This window comes from Marmota monax, unplaced genomic scaffold (assembly GCF_021218885.2).
Source record: "Marmota monax isolate L192 unplaced genomic scaffold, Marmota_monax_Labrador192_F-V1.1 WCK01_AAM20220418_F8-fsc00291, whole genome shotgun sequence".
Lineage (NCBI taxonomy): Eukaryota > Metazoa > Chordata > Mammalia > Rodentia > Sciuridae > Marmota > Marmota monax.
In genome coordinates, this window is record NW_026693329.1 from 942,664 (window position 1) to 962,262 (window position 19,599).

Genomic DNA, 19,599 nt, shown 5'->3' on the forward strand with positions numbered 1-19,599 from the left:
GATGAAAAAGAAAGCAAGCGATGTGTGCTGTTACTTCACAGATAAAGGCTATTAACTGCTCTTTTTCTAAGAACAGAGGGGAGAGTTTCTAATCAGACAACTCTGACTTCTCAGCCAGAGCTGCCTCCCGCCCACCTGGACATGGATCTTTTATGCTTTCTCAACTGCGCCATCTGGAAAACAGGACCAATACCTGGGCTCTTAATTACTTTATTCTATGGACAAAGTCCTTTGGGCACCTGAAATATACTTTCTGAATTCAACAATTAAAAAGGGGGGTGGGCTGGGGTTGTGGCTCAGCAGTAGAGCACTCGCCTTGCACGTGCAAGACCCTGGGTTCGATCCTCAGCACCACATAAAAATAAAAAATTGAAATAAAGGTATTGTGTCCAGTTAGAACTAAAAAATAAAATTAAAAAAAAAAATGGGTGTAGGGGCTGGGGATGTGGCTCAAGCAGTAGCGCGCTCGCCTGGCATGCGTGCAGCCCGGGCTCGATCCTCAGCACCACATACAAACAAAGACGTTGTGTCTGCCGAAAACTAAAAAATAAATATTTAAAAAATTCTCTCTCACTCTCTCTAAAAAAAAAAAAAAAAAAAAAAATGGGTGTGCATCAAGCACCATCAGATGTATGGGACAAGGTAGGAGGATAAAAAGCACAGATTTAGAACAACTTGGATTAATCCTCGCTCTGCCAACTACCAGTTATGCACCTTTCATAAATTACTCCACTTCTTTGAGCCTCAGTTTCCTCTTTGGTAAAATGGTGACAGTACAGCAGCACATCTCTTAGGTTTGTGTGATTATTAAATCAGGACATATAACTTAAGTACATCACATGATAAGTACTAATGTCTCTTAATAAAACAAAGATTTTGTGATACACTGATCCGTCAGCATCTGTGGGAGATTAGTTACAAGACACCCCTGGATATTAAAATCTGCAGGTGCTCAGGTGCCTTATGTATAGAGTACAGTGTTTACATATAACCTACACATATCCTCCTGTGTACCCCAAACCATCATTACATTACGTATAACACCTAACACCACGTAATGCTAGGTAAACGACTGTTAGGTTGTACTGTTAAGAATAGGGGGGAGTCTCCTCCCTGACCCCAAATATTTTCTATTGCAATTGGTGAAATCCATGGATGCAGAACCCGGAGGAAAGGCCAACTTTCTTCAATGTCTTAAGTTACCATGACTCAGATTAATACTCTGGTCAATCTCAAGAGACTCTATTCTTACCATCTGAGGTAAGAACAGAGTCTCTTGAGAAAATGGTGCCAGGACAGTGTGGTGTCCACACACAAATGAGGCTGGATCCCTACCGTACACCACATGCAAATATCAACTCAAAATGGACCACAGACCTAAACATGAGACAAAACTCTCAGGAGACAGCACAGGGATGAATCTTTATGGCCTGGGATTTGGCCATGGATTCTTAGATTTGACAGCAAAATATGAGCAAAAACGGAAGAAAAACGGATAGCCAGGCATGGTGGTGCACACCTGGAATCCCAACCACTAGGACTGCTGAAGCAGGTTCCACTGAGGCCAGCCTCAACAGCTTAGTGAGACCATGTCTTAAAGCCAAATAAAGTCAGCTAGGTGCCAGGCGCAGGGGTGCATACCTATAATCCCAGCAATTTTGGAGGCTGAAGCAGGAGGACCACAAGTTAGAGACCAGTCTTATTAACTTAGTGAGGCCTTAAGCCATATAGCAAGACCCTGTCTCAAATTAAAAAACAAAAAGGGATGGGAATGTAGCTCAGTGGCCAAGCACCCCCGGAATTCAATCTCCAGTACAGGTTCAGTTCCAGTAACACCCTCCCCAACCAAAAAAAGAAAGAAAAAATAGGAAAGATTGACTTCATCAAGATTAAAACTTTGCCAGGCACGGTGTCATACACCTTAATCCCAGTGGCTCAGGAGGCTAAGGCAATAAGTTCAAAGCCAGCCTCAGCAACTTAGTGAGGCCCTAAGCAACTCATTGAGACCTTGTTTCTAAATAAAATGTAAAAGGAGGGGAGGGGAATGTGGCTTAGTGGGTTCACTCTCTAGAAGCAAGCAAAAAAAAAAGTTAACTTTAAATCAAAAACCATCACCAAGAAAGTGAAAAAGACAACGTAAAAAATGGGAGAAAATACTTGTGAATCATACATCCATCCAGAATAGAAAGTTACACACATCATAATATTAGGAACAAAAAGAATCCCATTAGAATATGGGCAAATGGACTCAAACTGGTATTTCTTCAAATATACAAAAATGACCCAAAAGGTGCATAAAAAAATGTTCATCAACATTGGTGATTAAGAAAATGCAAACTGGGGGCAGGGGCTGGGGCTCAGTGGTAGAGCAATTGCCTTGCATGTGCGACGCACTGGGTTTGATCCTCAGCACCAAAAATAAATAAATAAATGAAATTAAGGTGCTAAAAAAATCATGAGGTTGGGGAAGAATGCTTGCCTTGCAAGCCCAGGCCCCTGGGTTCAGTCCCCAGTACTGCAAAAGAAAAAGAAAAAAGAAAAGAAAATGTTAATCAAAGTCACGGAGATATGACTTCATATCCACTCTGAAAGCTATTTTTAAAAAGAAAAGGGTGAAAGTGTTGGCTGGTGAGGATGCAGAGAAACTAGATGCTCATACATTGTGTCGGCTGCTGAGGAGGCAGGGAAACTAGAACCCTCATACATTGCTTGTGGGAGGATAAAATGATGCAGACACCACAGAAAAGTTTGGTAGTTTAGCAAAAGTCAAAACATAAAATTAACAAATGACTCAGCTGTTGCATTTCTAGGTTTATATCAAAGAAAAATGAAAACATATGTTCACCTACAATTACACATACGTTCGTGGCAGTATTTATTCAATAGGAGCCCAAAGGTGAGAACGATCCAAATGTCCATCAACAGATAAATGGAGAAATGTGGCATATACACAATGGAGTATTATTCAGCTATACAAAGGAGTGAAATACCAACACATACTACAACTTGGATGAGTTCTGAAAATACACTGGAAACAGAAGTCAGATACGAAAGGTCACATACTTATGATTCCATTTACAAGAAATATTCTGAACAGTCAAATCCTCAAGACAGCAGATGAGACGCTGCGGGAATTGGAGGTGAGAGAGTATAATGGACAGGAGGTAGTGTTCTGAGTGTCCCCTCCTCTGTCCCTGAACTCCTGCAGGAGTTCCCATGCTCCAGGCCATCTCTCAAGGAACAGCAACCAACCCCAATAGTTCTCTCATGTGCGGCCATCTGAGGAGGACAATAATCTAGGCATCACAAGCACACCAAACAGGTTTCCCCCTTTAGCCAGGGAGAAGGGAAAGGAAAGAGTAGGGCAGGAGGGGACAAGGAAGTTTTTGCTAAAGAAAGCATACAGGCTTTGCAGTCTGGCAAGTCAGGACTCCAATGCTGGCACTGCCCTATCTCAGTCCTGTAACCTGAACAAGTTCCTTCATCCTCCTTACTCAGCCCATGTTACCATTGGCTCAGCAGGGCATCTATTTTTTCCCAGCAAGGCACCGGCACAGCACAGGGTCTGCTTCAACCTAAGGATCCATCTGTGGACAGGCAATAATGTTGCTAACCCTGTAAGGTGACAGAACACTGGGCTCAAATTTGTACCTGGTCACTGAACTGTCTGAACTCAATGAGGCACACAAGTAAAAGCACATTTCATCCAGCAACTGTCTTTCAACTGTAAGAGTAAAAGAAATTGAAGTTAAAGTGTAAAAAAAAACGGGTATTGTAAAGTTTCTAAGCTGCAAAGCCTGAGTTAAAATGTCAAGGACCAGGTATTGTTAAGTTCCTATGCTACACCCAAAACCTGAAATTCCTGTAGCTGTTAGGACAATTCCCGGGACTGCCCAGTAAATATTCCCCCTGACCATTTAGTTGTTTAATAACGTAGGACCCTGTGCAGCTTGGCACGTAGGCATCTCAGGGCCCAAACCAATCAGTTTGAATGTACCCCCCTTCTTAGGATTGACCTATCACTCCCGCCCAACCTGTTCCCGCCAATGAATGTACTAATCATGTTTAAGAATTGTTGTTTGATTTTCCCCGCGCCTCATGATGATTTGCTCTGATGTATGCAAAGCTCCCGTCCTCCCCAAAAAGTGTACTTAAGCACTGCTCAACCCCTGCTCGGGGCTCTGGGCCGCTCTCCCTTGTTGAGTGAGCACGGAGCCCCAGTGCACTGGATTCTTCAATAAGCCCCCTTTTGCGGTTGCATGAGTCGGTCTCTTGGTGGTCTCTTCCTCCGACATTCGCCGGACCCTTACATAACCTTTTAATATGCTCCATAGCTTTTTGATCATGTTACACTATAAGAATAATCTTTGGGAGAAAATAGCACTCATTTTCAAATACTAAAAAGTTCTGAATTAAAGCCTTCCATCTTCCACTGGGTATGCCTGTAATCCCAGAGACTCAGGAGGCTGAGGTTGAAGGATCATGGGTTCAAGGCCAGCCTTGGCAACTTAGCAAAATAAAAAGGACTGGGGATGTAGCTCAGTAGTAAAGAATCTCTGAGTTCAATCCCCACTACCAAAACAGAAATCAAAAAGCCTTCAATTTCCTATCATTTGCACAATTTTCAGCCCCTCAGGCCTGTGGGAATTTGGTCACATGGCCTATTCCTTTTTTAGTGAAATATCATTTATATACCATAGAATCCATTCAAAGTGCACCTATATCCACAGAGAATTGATTCCAGAATCCCCTGTGGATACCAAAACCCTGGGTGCTCAAGTTCCTTACATAAAAGGGTGTGGCATTTGCATATACCTACACATACCCTCCCATTTACTTAAAGTTATCTCTAGATTACTTAATCACACCCAATTCAATGTAAATACTATGTAAATGGTTGTTACACTGTATTGTTTCAGGAATAATGACAAGAAAAAAGTCTGTATATGCTCAGGACAGACAAAATCATCATAGGTTCAACTATGGAGTGATGTCAGCAATGACATAATATTTCAAAAATATTTTCAATCAACAGCTGGCTGAATCTGCTCATGTGGGATCTAGGGATATGGAGGGGCATATCAATAACTTTCTTGTATGTTAGCATTTTTTAAATTGTGGTAAATATATACAAAATTTGTCATTTTAACCCTCTTGAAGTGTGCAATTCAGTGACATTAATTATGATCATAATGTTGTAAACCTATTATTACTCTACATATTTCAAACCTTTTTCATTACCTCAAACAAAAACTGCAACCATTAAGCATTCATTAAGCCCTTGCCCCATAATCAGAGACTGATGCAAAAAAGGCACCTGACAAAATTCAATACCCTTCCAAGATAAAACCAATGAGTTAACTAGGAGGAGAAGGTCAGTTCCTTAATATGACAAAGGACACATGAACACACAGCTGAAATGACAGTGGTGACAACCTGAAGCTTTTCTCCAAGACCAGGAAAAAGACAAGAATACCTTTTATACTATTGGTATTCAACACAACACTGCAAGGTCTAGCCAAAGCAATCAGGCAAGGAATGAAAAGAAAAAGCACTCAGATTGGAAAGAAAGTAGTATCTGTTTCCAGATGACACAATATTTTATGCAGAAAACCTTAAAGAGTCTACCCCTTCCCAAAGAAATAATCCATAAAAACTAATAATTCAGGGGCTGGGGCTGGGGCTTAGTGGTAAAGTGCTTGCCTTGCATACGTGAGGCACTGAGTTCAATCCTCAGCACCACATAAAAATAAATAAAGATACTGTGTTCATCTATAACTAATATTTAAAAAAAAACAAAAAGCTAATAATTCAGCAAAACTGCAGGTTACAAAAACCAACACACAAAAACCAGTTTTATTTTTATGTAATAACAATGAGCAAACCAAAGAGGAAATTAAGAAAATAATTTCACTTACAATAGTATTAAAGCTAATAAAATAGCTCAAGAATACACTCAATCAAGTTTTATCATACACTAAAACCCACAAAATATTGCTAAAAGTTAAGACAAATAAATGAAACATGGAAAGTTCATGGGCTGGAAGACCTAACGTTAAGATGACAATACTAGTCACCTGCCTATAGTGTCAACTACAAGGCTGAGGCACAAGGATTGCTTGACATCAGGAGTTCAAGGCCAGCCTGGATGATGCAGTGATAGCATCTCAACAATAAAAAGAGGAAAAAAAGACAATTCCACCCAGTAGTCTACAGATTCAATGCAACCTCTACTACAAACTCAAAGATATTTTTGTAGAAAGAAACAATCCATCTAAAACTCATGTGGAACCTCAAACGACCCCAAACAGCTAAACAATATTAAAACAGAAGAACAAAGTTGGAGGATACATTTATTGATTTCAAAATTTACTATACAAAGCTACAATAATCAATTGTGTGGCATTGATTAAAGACAGACATACAGACCAATGGAACAGAGCACCCAGAAATATAATCACTTGTGTACAGTTAAGTGATTTTTCAATAGGGTATCAAGATCCTTCTGGGGAAAGTCTTTTCAATAAATGATGCTAGAAAATCTGTGTCCCTAACATGCAAGAAGAGCAAAACTTTAGCTAACACCATATATAAAAATTAAGTGAAAATGGATCAAAGACCATCAAGTATAAAATTTAAATCATAACTTAAGGGAAAAAAAAGGCAGGGGGAACCTTCATGACTTTGGATTTGACAATGATTTCTTGAACATAACACTGAAAGCACAAACAACAAAAGAAAAAAATGTACTTGTCAGATTTTTGAGCTCTGACTTATCAAAATTTAAATCCAAAGTAGTGAGATTTTTCTTCTTCACATAGAAATTGATACTGAAAGTGACTGAAAAAATAGGTTTCAGAACCAATAATTATTTTCTTCTACCAAAAAAAAAAAAAAAAAGAGGAGACTGACGAGGTTCTCAGATGGAGAGAAATTTATTATGACACAATTACAAGACTGCAGGTGGACGCAGGAGCAGAATCAAAGATGTGGGTACTTGGGCTGCAGCTATAGCTCAGCGGCAGAGTGCTTGCCTGGCATGTGTGAAGCACTGGGTTCAATCCTCAGCACCACATAAAAATAAGTGAATAAAATAAACTAAAAACAAACACAAAAAAAGATATGGGCATTGGAAGTAGCCTATTCATGTATCATGTCGTAAACAAAACACAAAACACACACCAGAGGGCCACATCTTTCTCCCATTCCATGGTTTTGTTTCCTAAAGCAACATTTATAAAAGCTTACTCATTCTAGTTGAAGTAAGGGCAAAATTTATCACTCAGGTTGCTAAAATGAATTAACATCACATTTACAAAGTGATTTTTACAGATCATGTTGGGTTAATAAGATTCTCCAGAAAATTTTTAAGTAAAAATATATTTCCAACATTCCATATTCTTTTAACCATACCATTATCTGGTTCTAAACTGATCTGAGATTCAATTACAGCAGGAACACATCATTTGTACTATTAAAAGTAGGTATCACAGATGTCTATTACAGCCACACTGACCTCATCAGCATCCCTTCCCTCACCCATCCAATACAAAAAGTCATTACTGACTGTGGGGCCCCCTTTGGGTTTGTAGCTGACCAGAGCCCTATGCACCATTGGCTCTCCTCCCTGATAGGCCAGTTAGCTCACTGTTACAACTGAAGCCCCCAATTCCAAGCAGTCTTTTTACAGACAACTGCTATTAGATGGAAATCAGGTCCACTGGAGATGACTGAGTTACTATAATTTCTCCTACCTCAAAAATAAATAAATAAATGGCCCCTCACAAAACTTAAGGTGAATTACAAAGACACATGACAAATGGCTGAAGGGTGATGGAGATTGAACCCAGGGGCACTTTGCCACTGAGCTCCATCCCAGCCCTTTTTATTTTTTAAGCATATAAAAGGTAAATTCATCTTGATGCCACGCGATGTTAATGCTAAGTGGCCAAGGCTGGCCACCAACTTGCAGTCCTCCCGCCTCAGTCTCTCGGGGCACGGAGATCACAGGTGAGAGTCACCATACCCTGCGGATAATGGAGTTTTATTTGGTGAATTTTTGTATTTGCTTTAATATGAACTAGTCCATGTCAAACAGAAATTAAGAAACGTTTCCTTTACAACAAAAGTGCTGCTGCACCCAGCATGATGCTGAGGTGACAGCCTCCGTGCCCCCACAACACAGCAGCTGGCTCATAAACACATCACACAACCCAGATGCCTGTTCTGCTGTCAGTCTACTTGCTCTTTCAAGGAGACTACAGAAGACATGTGTCTACTTTAGTCTTAACCAAAATACGGGGCTCAGGCTTCCCGTGTACACTGCCTACAGGGAGTCTGTGCAGCAACGTGACAAACCTGCATCACGTTGTTTGTGATTAGGATGTTTAGGCTAATGTTTTCCAGAGAGCGTGAGATTACAGATTTTTAGGAAAAGAAGCAGAAAAACATCTTTTGCTAGGTCCACATGAAGTGTTTTCCAAAAGAGTTTCTCTAGCTTGGACCCTCTGAAAATGATCTTGTAAAGGAGAGTCTCAAGACCTCACAAGCATTTAACTGAAGGTGCTACTTTGCAGGAAAGAAAGAAATATTTAATGACAACAGTAATTCCAATGATTTGGGAGACTGGGGCAGGAGGACTGCCAAGTTCAAGGCCAGTCTCAGCAACTAATCAAGGCTCTAAACAACTTAGTGAAACCCTGACTCAAAAAATAAAAAGCACTGGGGATGTGACTCATTGGTAAAGCACCTCTGGGTTCCATTCTCCAGAGCCGAATAACTAAATAAAACCAAGAGTAAAACAGTTTAAGTAACTTCAGAATGTAGGAGTTTGAATTTTTAAAAAATTTTTTTAGTTATAGATGGACAGATGCCTTTATTTTGTTTATTTTTATGTGGTGCTGAGGATTGAACCCAGGGCCTCACGCATAATAGGCAAGTACTCTACCACTGAGCTACAGCCCCAGCCCAAGGAGTTTGAATTTTTAAGCATATGAAAGAAATTTATCTTGATGCCACACAATGTTGAACTTGTCTTTTCATGAACTTGCCTACTTTGGTTCCTACTATATATTTCAAAGGGAAAAATGAAGATCTGATATTCATTCATAGGGAAAGCACTGAAGAATACACATCAAAGTTTCAAAGAAAGTTAGCCAAACACAAACAGTAGCTGCCATTTATCATTTAAAGTCACATAAAGTGTTAAAACAACTTAATAAGCCTTCAGGCAAACTGGGCACATCATCCATCTGAGCTCAGTTTATACCCTTCACTTCCCCTGTAATGTTTCACATGGAGACAATCACAAAATTTACAGGACAGAGAGCTGGGTGATGCCCGTTCCCGCCTCAGGAGGGCGCCTTACCCAGGTTGTGCCGCTTGGACTTGGCGTGTTCGTGGATGTGTTTCTTATTGAAACAGCCAAAGAAGACGCAGTAGAGGCAGGAGTGGAGACGGTTCAGGTGGACGCCACAGACATGGCAGACGCAGGACTTTGCCTGAAATTCAGAGAAGAGAATCAGTAAGTAGTGCAGGAAGCAACAGGAGAGGTAAAAGGGAAATGCCGAAGCCAAGCCAAGCCATCCTGGAAGAAAGGAAAGGGAATTTTATAGCAAATGACTGTTCATTCTTTCAATTCCCCTTAAAGAGACTTATTTCATTTATCTTAAAATTAGCTCCATATGAAATGACAGCCATGACCTCAATGTCAAAACCTAGTAAGTAGCCAGGTGTGGTGGTAACACACCTGTAATCCCAGTTACCTGGGGAACAAAGGCAAGAGGATCATGAAATGAAGGCAGCCCAGCAACATAGCATGACCGTATTGTGGAAAAACAAAAACAAAAACAAAGCCCGAAAAACTAGTGGCATGTTTACCACATTTTCCTCCCCAATCCCAACAGGCACCCTAACCGACATGGCACTGTCCCACTGCAGGCCAGCTACCCACACCCTGAGTATCATTTGAGGCTTGATAACCCTGGTTTTGAGAGCACACACACCTAGAAGCAAAAAAGCAAAACAGAAACCACACACAGCTGCAGGGGGTGGTGCACACCTGTAATTCCAGCAACTTGGGAGGCTGAAGCAGGAGGATGGCAAATTCAAAGTCAGCCTCAACAATTTGGCAAGACCCTGTCTCAAAAAATAAAAGAGCAGGGGTGGGGTGGGGGGGGAGAGAGTGGGGGATATTGCTTAGTAGTTAAGCACCTGGGTTCAATACCTGATCCCCAAGCCACCAACCTCCAAAAAAGAAAACACCACACACACATACACACACACACATATACACACACACACAAGGAATAGGAGAGGTTGAATCAAAGCAATATACACAAACAAAAAAAAAGTAACAACAATTTATTACTAAGAAATAGGCCACATAAACATGACATTTTAACAGCAGCAAGTATGAGCACAGTGGTAAACAATTCTTATGCAACCGCAACACTCAAAAGGAAGGCTGACTTCCAGCACTACAGGGGACAACTAAAAGGAGATGACATCTTAAGGAATTCCAGCAAGAACAAATTATTTACATTGAGTAAAAATTCCAAGCCCATATTGAAATTAATACTAGAGACACACAAACTAACTCTAAGTCATCTTCACAGGTGAATTCCAACTAACAATTATAGTGGAAGGCCAAAAATATAAAATCTCCACTCTGTAACCATAGTAATAACTGATTCAAGTAAGAATCGGCAACGGACTCTAAAACCATTGGTTAAAAAAATATCAGTAATTCACAAAAGCTAAAATGGCAGAAACAGATCAAATACCCGCCAAATGATGATGGGGCAGACAAACTGCAGTGGAGTGCAATTCCCCATGAACAGGAAGGAGGACTTGACAAGCCGCAAGGCGGCAACCCTTGAACACATGACCCAAGTAAAAAAAGCCCAACACCAAAGGCCACGGGGAGTAGGATTCCACCCACACAGAACGCTGAAACCACAGAGAGGACCCAGACTGCCAGGGCTGGGGAGGAGAGCAGGATAAAAACGGGCTGTAACCCAAGGAGGTGGGTGGTGGCCGCAGGTCTGAGCACACACTCACAGTTGCTGAAGAGTATGGTTTTAAATGGTTAATTTTACATTACGTAATTTTACCTAGAAACTCAAAACGTAAAAGCTTCCTTTAGGACTGAGAAGTTGGGTCAACACCACCTTAATCAAACTGAACTTTCCCCAGCAAAACAACCCAATCCATGACAGAGCACTGCCTCCAGCAAGGTCCACACCTTGACTGTGCTCAGGAGAAAAACTCACAAGTCCAAACTGACTCTGCAAAATATCTGTTCTGTGTTCTCCAAAGATACCATGTACAAAAGACAAAAAGCTGGAGAACTCTAGATGAACAGAATCTGAAGAGACACACAAAAAAATGCACTGCATGATCCTGGGCTGAATCCTATAACCAAATGATCTCAAGTCATAAACAGCATTATTGGGAAAGTAGAGCTGTAGCTTGGATTTGAAAGCTTGGAGCTACTGGGAGGTGACGGAAACTCATTTAACAGAGGGGCCTAGAGGGAGGTCTCTGGGCCACTGGGGGCATGTCCTTGGAGGGCACTGTGAATAACCAGTTCTGCTCAGCCACTGGCTCCTGCCATGATGTGCTGCCTGCCACAATCCCAAAGCAATGAGGCCAACTGACCATAGGTTGTAACCTCCAAAATTGTCAGCCAAAATCAACCTTTTCTCCTTATAAACTGATTATCTCTGGTTTTTGTTAGAGTTTCAAAAGGCTAACAAGTGGGGCATTTAAACAGGGATATGTTAGAAAAAATGATTCTATTAAAACTACACTTGGATTGGGATCGCTGCACTGTGGTTATGGAGAATAATGAGCTGGTTCTTAGGGGAGGTGCACTTAAGGGTAGATACCATGAAAGGCATACAGAGGCATAAATGAAGGGCAAAAGCCAAACCTCTGGGAACTCTACGAAACTATGTGACATTCACACAGTGCTATTACTATTTGTTGTAGGTTTCTTAATTTCACAAATACAGGGAAAGCCAGTATCAAACTGCATGAAACCCAAGCAATTCCACTTCTAGGTTTATGTGCAACAGAAGACACTGCAGATCAGAATTTCACAGCAATGTTATTTGTGATACCCCAACATAAGAAGTAGGCAAAAATATTCCCCATGAAGAAAGATGAATGGCTGTGTGATCAACTCGTAGAAGACTACACAGCAAAGCAAGGGGCCTATGGGGCACTCTGTGGGGTGCAGGACTTCACACGGCACTGAGGGGAGCAGTGAGACAGGCAAATGCATATGGCGGGCTGCCATCACAGAAGCAGCAAAGCCAGTCAAGGGCTGTGGAAATCTACACCAATGATTCCCAGAGGGCCAGGGGAGGGACACAGTGGCTTGAGGGGGGGTCCTGGAATGATGAGTGCCATCCCCCGTGCCCCCTGCAGTGGTGATGCACATTCACTTTATGAAAAGCCACTGAGGTGTATGTTTTAAAAGAGGTGAGAAACCACAGCATAATAATAAACAACACATAGAGAATCTACACACATACGCTTGAAGACATACATGAAATACTATGATCATTCAAAGAAGAAAAGCATATCTGATCATGGAGAGTTGGGGGAAAATCAGAGAAATTTGTACCTGAGAGATGGAATCTGAGCAGAGAGCTCAACACTATACGGCACAGCCCTTGTAGTCAAACACAAGGCCTCACACTAGTGGGCAGACAACTCACTGAACAGTCCAGTTCAAAGAAGTAAACGAGCACCATAAAAACAAGCCCACAGGCCTGGGGTTGTGGCTCAGTGGGAGAGCGCCTGCCTAGCACCTGTGAGGCACTGGGTTCGATTCTCAGCATCACATAAAAATAAAGGTATTGGGCCGGGGTAGTGGCTCAGAGGTAGAGCTCTCGCCTAGCACGTGTGAGGCGAGCACCACATAAAAGTAAAATAAAGACATTGTGTCCACCTATAACTAAAAAATATTTTTTTAAAAAAAGGTATTGTGTCCATATCTACAACTAAAAAATCAGCACACAAGTCACACACTTTCAACTGCTCCATTAAAAGCAGATAAGTTTAAGAAGGTAAGTCTAATTCTCATACATTCCCTGCAGTGACTTTTTTACCACCATGAATTTGATATAATTGAAGCACCAGGTGAAAACATTCTACTGTCCGTGAAAAACCAAGGGAAGACCTGAAGCTGAAGACCTGACTGGAAACAGACCAACTTCTCAAACAAACCCACAACTCTGGAGACCCTGAAGAGCCAAACTCGGACCTTCAACACAGACAGAGTGCTAACTAACATAGATCTCAGCATCCACCTAGTCAAAACCTTCATTGGGCCAATGAAGGACCAGCTAGCTGTGTTCTCAAACGGGCCAAGAGACCCACCTGCCAGGCCTACCGAAAAAGGCTATACCAAGAGTACCAAACCAAATGACGTTATGTGTGACAAGTGCTCTACAAAATGTAAACTGCTGGATACATATGAAGTATCACAATCACAAATGGGAAGCCCAAATCACACATCTGGCAGAAGCAGGGATGAAGTAAAAGGCTCTGGTACTAATGACTCAGCCAAGCAGCCTCAGCTTCCCAAGTGTCAGTTGCACATGCACATGGAGCAAGCAGATCACCCTGAAGCCTTATTTTAACCTGCTGTTCTCCTTTGGTTCCCAGAGTCTTATATAAGAGCTGCTACCAAGTCATGATAATCTATTACCAACACTCAATTCTACTTTAATTTCTGTTCTTCAACACTTTCTACAAGTGCCTGCCAACATAAAATACTAGAAGATGATTCAAGTATCTATATGGCAGATCATGTAAGTCCCCAAAAAGTGAGTTTATCTACTTCCGATCTAAGAATCTGTCTGTCGACATCAAGTGAATCAGATCAGTGTGTCGTTAAAGAAGACCTAGCACAACTTAAGATCTGGCCAAAGGAATCAGGCTGAGCCAGTCCCTGGATCACAGACCAATCTGTAGCAGCTGATCCAGAGGACAGAAAAACAAAATCCAGACAATGAGAAAGTCAGCAAGTTGATACCTACAAGACGTCACTATAACCACACAAGATACCACTATAACCATACTCTGGAGCAATGCGTGTCACCCAACAAAAGCAGCCAGTCTGAAAAGACTATACTATAGGAATCCAACTCTGAAAAAGAAGAAAAACACAGATGGTAAACAGATCAGTGGCTGCTAGGGATAGGGAGAGTTGAGCAAGGGAAGCAGTGAAACTGCTCTGTATGTGACCCTAGTGGTGGGTGCATTTGTCAAAATTCATTGAACAGGGACAGAGGCTGTATCTCAGTAGCAGAACATTTGTCAGCATGGATGAAGCCCTGGCTTCACTTGTCAGCACTACCAAAAAATTCACTAAATTTTACAGAACAGAGCCAACCTCCACTGGTTGTGCAGGCTCACACCAGTACTCCTAGCTACACGAGGGCTACGGCAGAGGGATTCCAAGTTCATACTCAGCCATGGCAACCTAGGAGAGACCGTCTCAAAACAAAAACTAAAAACAAGGGCTCAGGGTATTGCTCAGTGATAGAGTGCCATTGGCTTCAATCTCAGTGTCACATACAAAAAACAATCACCTTTTTACCCATGCAAACTTGTACATGACACAGTTGGAGGATGCCAGGATGGAATGCAGCCTATGAGAAAAGAATCTGGTTATACTGCAGGTAGAGGACACAATGCACTGAAAGGGGTAGGAAGAAAGTTCCTAAGTAACTTGGCAATGAGTGAAGGGTGCTCACTAAAGGAAAGGCGTACCCAGCACTAGTTCTGAAACGTGTACACATGTCCACTGAGACTGAACTATTTCAAAAATGGACTGTGGGTGATGGGAGCCAGGTTTCTCTCTGTTGGACACAGAAGTTACAGATAACCAAGAAAGGAAAACTAGAAAATGATCCATATAATACTGGATTAGAGTTAGAGACACCATGTATGGCTTAATATGGATGCAAAGGGATATACTGAAAAAATTATAGATGTGTGTCCAGATGGATTAACACACACAGGTCTATTTTTTAATGCTATCCTCAGACAGCCAAGAAGCCACCATATCCCAGTAATTAATGAGCACACCAGTGCCCAGATCCCGGTTTCTAATTTCATTCTCTAATAAATGGAACCAGGGATCCTTGGAGAAATGGCAGAATCTAACACCAGAGCAGAAAATATACAATTTGACCCTGAAATATTTTGCAATACTGGAAAGTAATGAAATGCTCAAAAGTGGTAAAACATCCCGATAGTATTATTCTTCATACAGTATTATGACAAGGGTACTTTACTTCTGTGGTCTTCCTTCCCTAGCCCCATAATCACAAGAAAAACTAGACACACACAAATTCAGGGGTGAGTCCACAAACTCCTTCGTACTTCAGCTGACTCAGAATTAAAGAGAAAATGGGTAGTCCAAAAAAGACTCAGCCCCTTTCTTCCAAAGGGTGTCCATTTCTTATTCCTCCAACAGTGCTATTAAGACTCCAAACACGGAAGCGGGAAAAGTGTTCCCTTACCACATGAATTCACCCTTCGCCCTCACCTCGTCCTGCCCAGATAGTTCTCCCTCCTCTCTAGCCCTTTCCCAAACTAAAAACTTTTACCAGAAGAGTTGATTTAGGACCCAAATTCTGTGCATTGGAAGCTTTCCTCCAAAGGAGAGACTGTCATAAAACTTAAGAGCAAAGAAAAGAGAAATGATTATTTAAAAACAAACAAACAAACAAACAAAACCCTGTTTTCCAAATATCTACATACTCAAAATATAATGCAGAGTATGTTAAGTCACAATAACCAGCAGAACTATTACACTTCCTGACTTTTTATGGCCAGTTGCTGTGTTTACACTTACCTGAAGTGGTAAGACATTTGTTACATTTAACATACACCAGAATGCAAAGAGGATACAGGTAATAGTGAACTCTAAACCCTGGGAACATTTTTACATTCAGCAGTACAAGATTTGTACTGCAATTCAAGCCTAATTGGGAAGAAATCTAATAAATCTGATCACGTTTCCCCTCATTCCCTTATCTAAAGAAGGATCAAAGTTTGGATACAAAAATCATAACCTGCCTCACCTCAAATGAGAAAATGTGTCACTCCTATTCATCCAGGGATTCATTCTAATGGTTAAATTGTAGCTGAGAATGGCAACTCAAAAGGACACCTACATTTACTCAGGAGGCTGAGGCACAAGGATCATGAGTTCAAAGACAGCCTTAGCAAAAGCAAGGCATTAAGCAACTAAGTGAGACCCTGTCTCTAAAGAAATTCGAATCAAGGCTGGGGATGTGGCTCAGTGGTTGAGTGCCCCTGAGTGCACCCCTCCACCCCCCAAAAAACTACAATTTAGGGTCTGCCCTAGTGGAAGATACCCATAATCCCAAACACTGGGGAGACTGAGGCAGGAAGATTGCAAGTTGGAGGCCAGTCTCAACAACTGAGCTAGTCTAAGACAGAGAAGAGGGGGAGAAGGAGGGAGGCAGGGGAAAGGCTGAGGGCGTAGCTCAGTGGTAGAGAGGACCTAGGAGCCACTCCCAGTATCACCAAGAAAAATACGAACATACATTCACTGAAGTATTGTCAAAATTCATTTCTTAAAACCAAATACATTTTAATCCTATACAACATGGAAAATGTATGTTATTCCCTGTTAATCACCATAGTTAAATTGTTTCTCAAACTAAATTTTCCTTAACTGGGCCATTCGGTGTTAGAAATAATCACATGGGATGTGAAATAATACAATAAGAAAAATAGATTAACCCATCCCTGGGTTCAATCCCTGGTACCAAAAAAAAAAAAAAAAAAAAAAAAAAGGAAAGGAGGGGATTCTGTATTTATTCTCATGTAGAAATGCATTTTACATCAAATCTTAATCCAGAAACGAACAAAACAGTTGCAACAAGATTATCAGTTATTAAGTTATTATTAATTATTCAGGATTAATTGTTGTAGATTACTAAATGGCACTGCAATAACTGATAGTACTGAATTTCAAGAGAAATATTTATCACCGCCTGTCTATAGCTTAAATTTTTACTAGAGAACACAGATGTGGTTCAATAGCTTTCAAACTAAACAACTAAAATTAGATATTAAAAATATTAATCTAAGCCTCATTGCAAAAAATAAGAATTTCATATCTTAGAAAATTAGGGTCGGGAAGCTGAGGCAGGAGGATCACAAGTTCAAAGCCAGCCTGAGCAACTCAGCGAGGCACTCAGCAATTGAGGGAGAACTTGTCTCAGATCGTTTAAAAAAGGGCTGGGGTTGTAGCTGTTGTGGCTCAGTGGTAAAACACCCCTGGGTTCAATCCCTGATACCAAAAAAAAAAGGGGGGGGGAGGGGATTCTCTATTTATTCCCATGTAGAAATGCATTTTACATCAAATCTTAATCCAGAAACGAACAAAACAATTGCAGCAAGATTATCAGCTAGTTTTAAGAGTCATAATTCCGTAAGTAGCAAGAATCTCACTGACAATAAAAAAAAAAAAACTGTTTCATCTAATCTTAGTTCATTCTAAATGATAACTATGCCCAGCACCTTTACTATCTTACTGTCAAAAACAAAAAGATAACACTTAACAAGGCCTACAAACCCAGCAGATCTATTGGTTTTCCCATTACAAAGTGCTATTCAAGGTGGAAATTGATAACGAGTTGGGTTGTCATTTGCAAAACTGCGTTGAATTATTAAAAAAAAAAGTTAGGGTTGTCATTTGCAAAACTGCGTTGAATTATTAAAAAAAAAAGTTGAAGAATATTATTTTCTGACTTCCAAATATTAATACGCTTAATTGCTTGGATGTACACAATTGAAAGAAAAAAAAAAAAAAAAGACAATGGTATCACTGTGACTACCTCAATGGTTCCTCATTGCAGAGGCTCCAAGCCCCACCTTTCCCATCAGCCAAAAAAAAAATTTTTTAATTACTTCTCCGTAGCTACAACACAAATCCTCAGTGGTCGTGGCGACGCGCCTCTCCACGTCGAGAGGATTCGCTCGGCTCATCCCCGCCCGCCCTTCTCTCCCCGCCCCAACCCCGTCCATACCACAACTAAACCAGGGGAAAAAAGGGACGCCCTCGCCCAGTCTGTCCCTGTAGACCCTGGCCCTGGGGGGGTACCCTTTCCAGTAGTACCCTAGGAACACCCTAACCACCCAGGTCCCGGGCACAGGCTCCTGGTCCCAGTACTGGGATCCGAGCCCGGACCTGCACGAATGGACTCTCGGTTGTCACGGAGCCTTCAAGACGGTTGGCCAGGGTGACCGCCGCAGATCACCCAAGGCCCGGGGATCTTCCTCTCTTATCTTTTCCCGGGGCCCCCATCCCCTCCCAGTCCTGGAAGATTCCTGGAACCCTGGAAACCCTCTCCTGCAGCCCCAAGCTCCCCTTGCAACCCGGTGGCAGAAACCCCCCCCTCCCTGTTTGCATTCGCCCTCCCCCGTCCCTACCCTCCGCGCCCAAAGGGGGAGGTGGGGGGGGGATGGGGAATGAGAACGCCCCTGCCCCTCCCCCCCCGCTAATGCACTCAGCCCCAGGAGGCGGCGGGAAGGTCGCAGGCCCTCCCCTCCCCTCCCCCATCAGGGGCCCCAAGACCCCTAATCCCCGCTTGCCACACCGCGCTGCAGAAAGAGGGGGGTGTCCTGGGGCCAGCCCAGGCCACGGAGCTGGCGGGGGTCTCACCTTGCGCTTGCGGGCCTCCGCGGTGCCGCTCCACACGAAGCACTGATAGATGGCCCGCAGGTTCTGTTTCCAGTTGTCCACCTTGAAGCTGCCCAGGTGCGAGCAGCCCGGCGGCGCCACCGAGAGCTCGGCGTCCATGGCCTCGCCCTCGGGCTCAGGCCGGGACACCATCGGGGGCAAGGCCCGGCCTCGCACGGGGGCCGGCGGCGAGGGGGGCGAAGACGACGCCAGCGCGGCGGGAGCTGCTGTGCTGCGCGCCCCGTCGGCCGAGGCAAGGGCGCCGGGGAACAAAGCGGCGGCCGCGGCGCCGGCGGACAAAGACAGAGCTGCGCGAACGCCAAGGGGAGGCGGCGGCAGTGCAGGCGCCGCCCCCGAGCTGCGGCGGCCGCGGGCCCCTCAGTGCAGAGCTCTCCGGGTTCGCGGGCGGAGATTACGTCACCCCGAGCCAGCCGGCCGGCGCCGCCCTAGTGCGCAGACTCCAGCCGGCTGCAGCCCCGCCCCCCGCCGTCCCGGCTCCTCCCTCGCCCGCAGCTACGGGGCGGTGGAGGGGAAACAAAGGCCCGTCCTCACGTCTACGCCATTGGCTGCCGACTCCCACCGCGGCACCTCCGGCCATTGTCATAGGCTGACAAAACCGTCCGTCTGGCTCAGGACTGCCTCTCGGGGGGACGCCGGCGACTGGACTTGCCGGGCCTTCCACTCGGAACTGCGGAGGCGGGGGCGTACTGAGGATTGGGTGGCGCTGGGTGTCCGTCAGGGCGCGGAACCGGTTTGCACCGGCCTGAGCTCTGCCGCAAAGAGGCGGGGCTACGGGCGGGGCGAGGGGGGGGGCGGCGTGGACTCTGAGTCTGCGCTCCCCTCTCCCTGGGCGCTTC

At 43.3% G+C, this 19,599-nt stretch overlaps 1 protein-coding gene across 1 annotated transcript in view; it reads right to left on the bottom strand.

Moving 5' to 3' along the window:
* Usp22 (ubiquitin specific peptidase 22) overlaps positions 1-19,043 on the bottom strand; it is a 35,437-nt gene extending 16,394 nt beyond the window's left edge. The window contains exons 1-2 of the mRNA XM_046456713.2: positions 18,725-19,043; positions 9,368-9,500 (exon numbers count right to left, since the gene is read on the bottom strand). Coding sequence (XP_046312669.1) covers positions 9,368-9,500; positions 18,725-18,895 — 304 coding nt within the window. The 5' untranslated portion in view covers positions 18,896-19,043. The remainder of the gene's footprint in view (positions 1-9,367; positions 9,501-18,724) is intronic.
* Between the last annotated feature and the right edge of the window lie 556 nt (positions 19,044-19,599).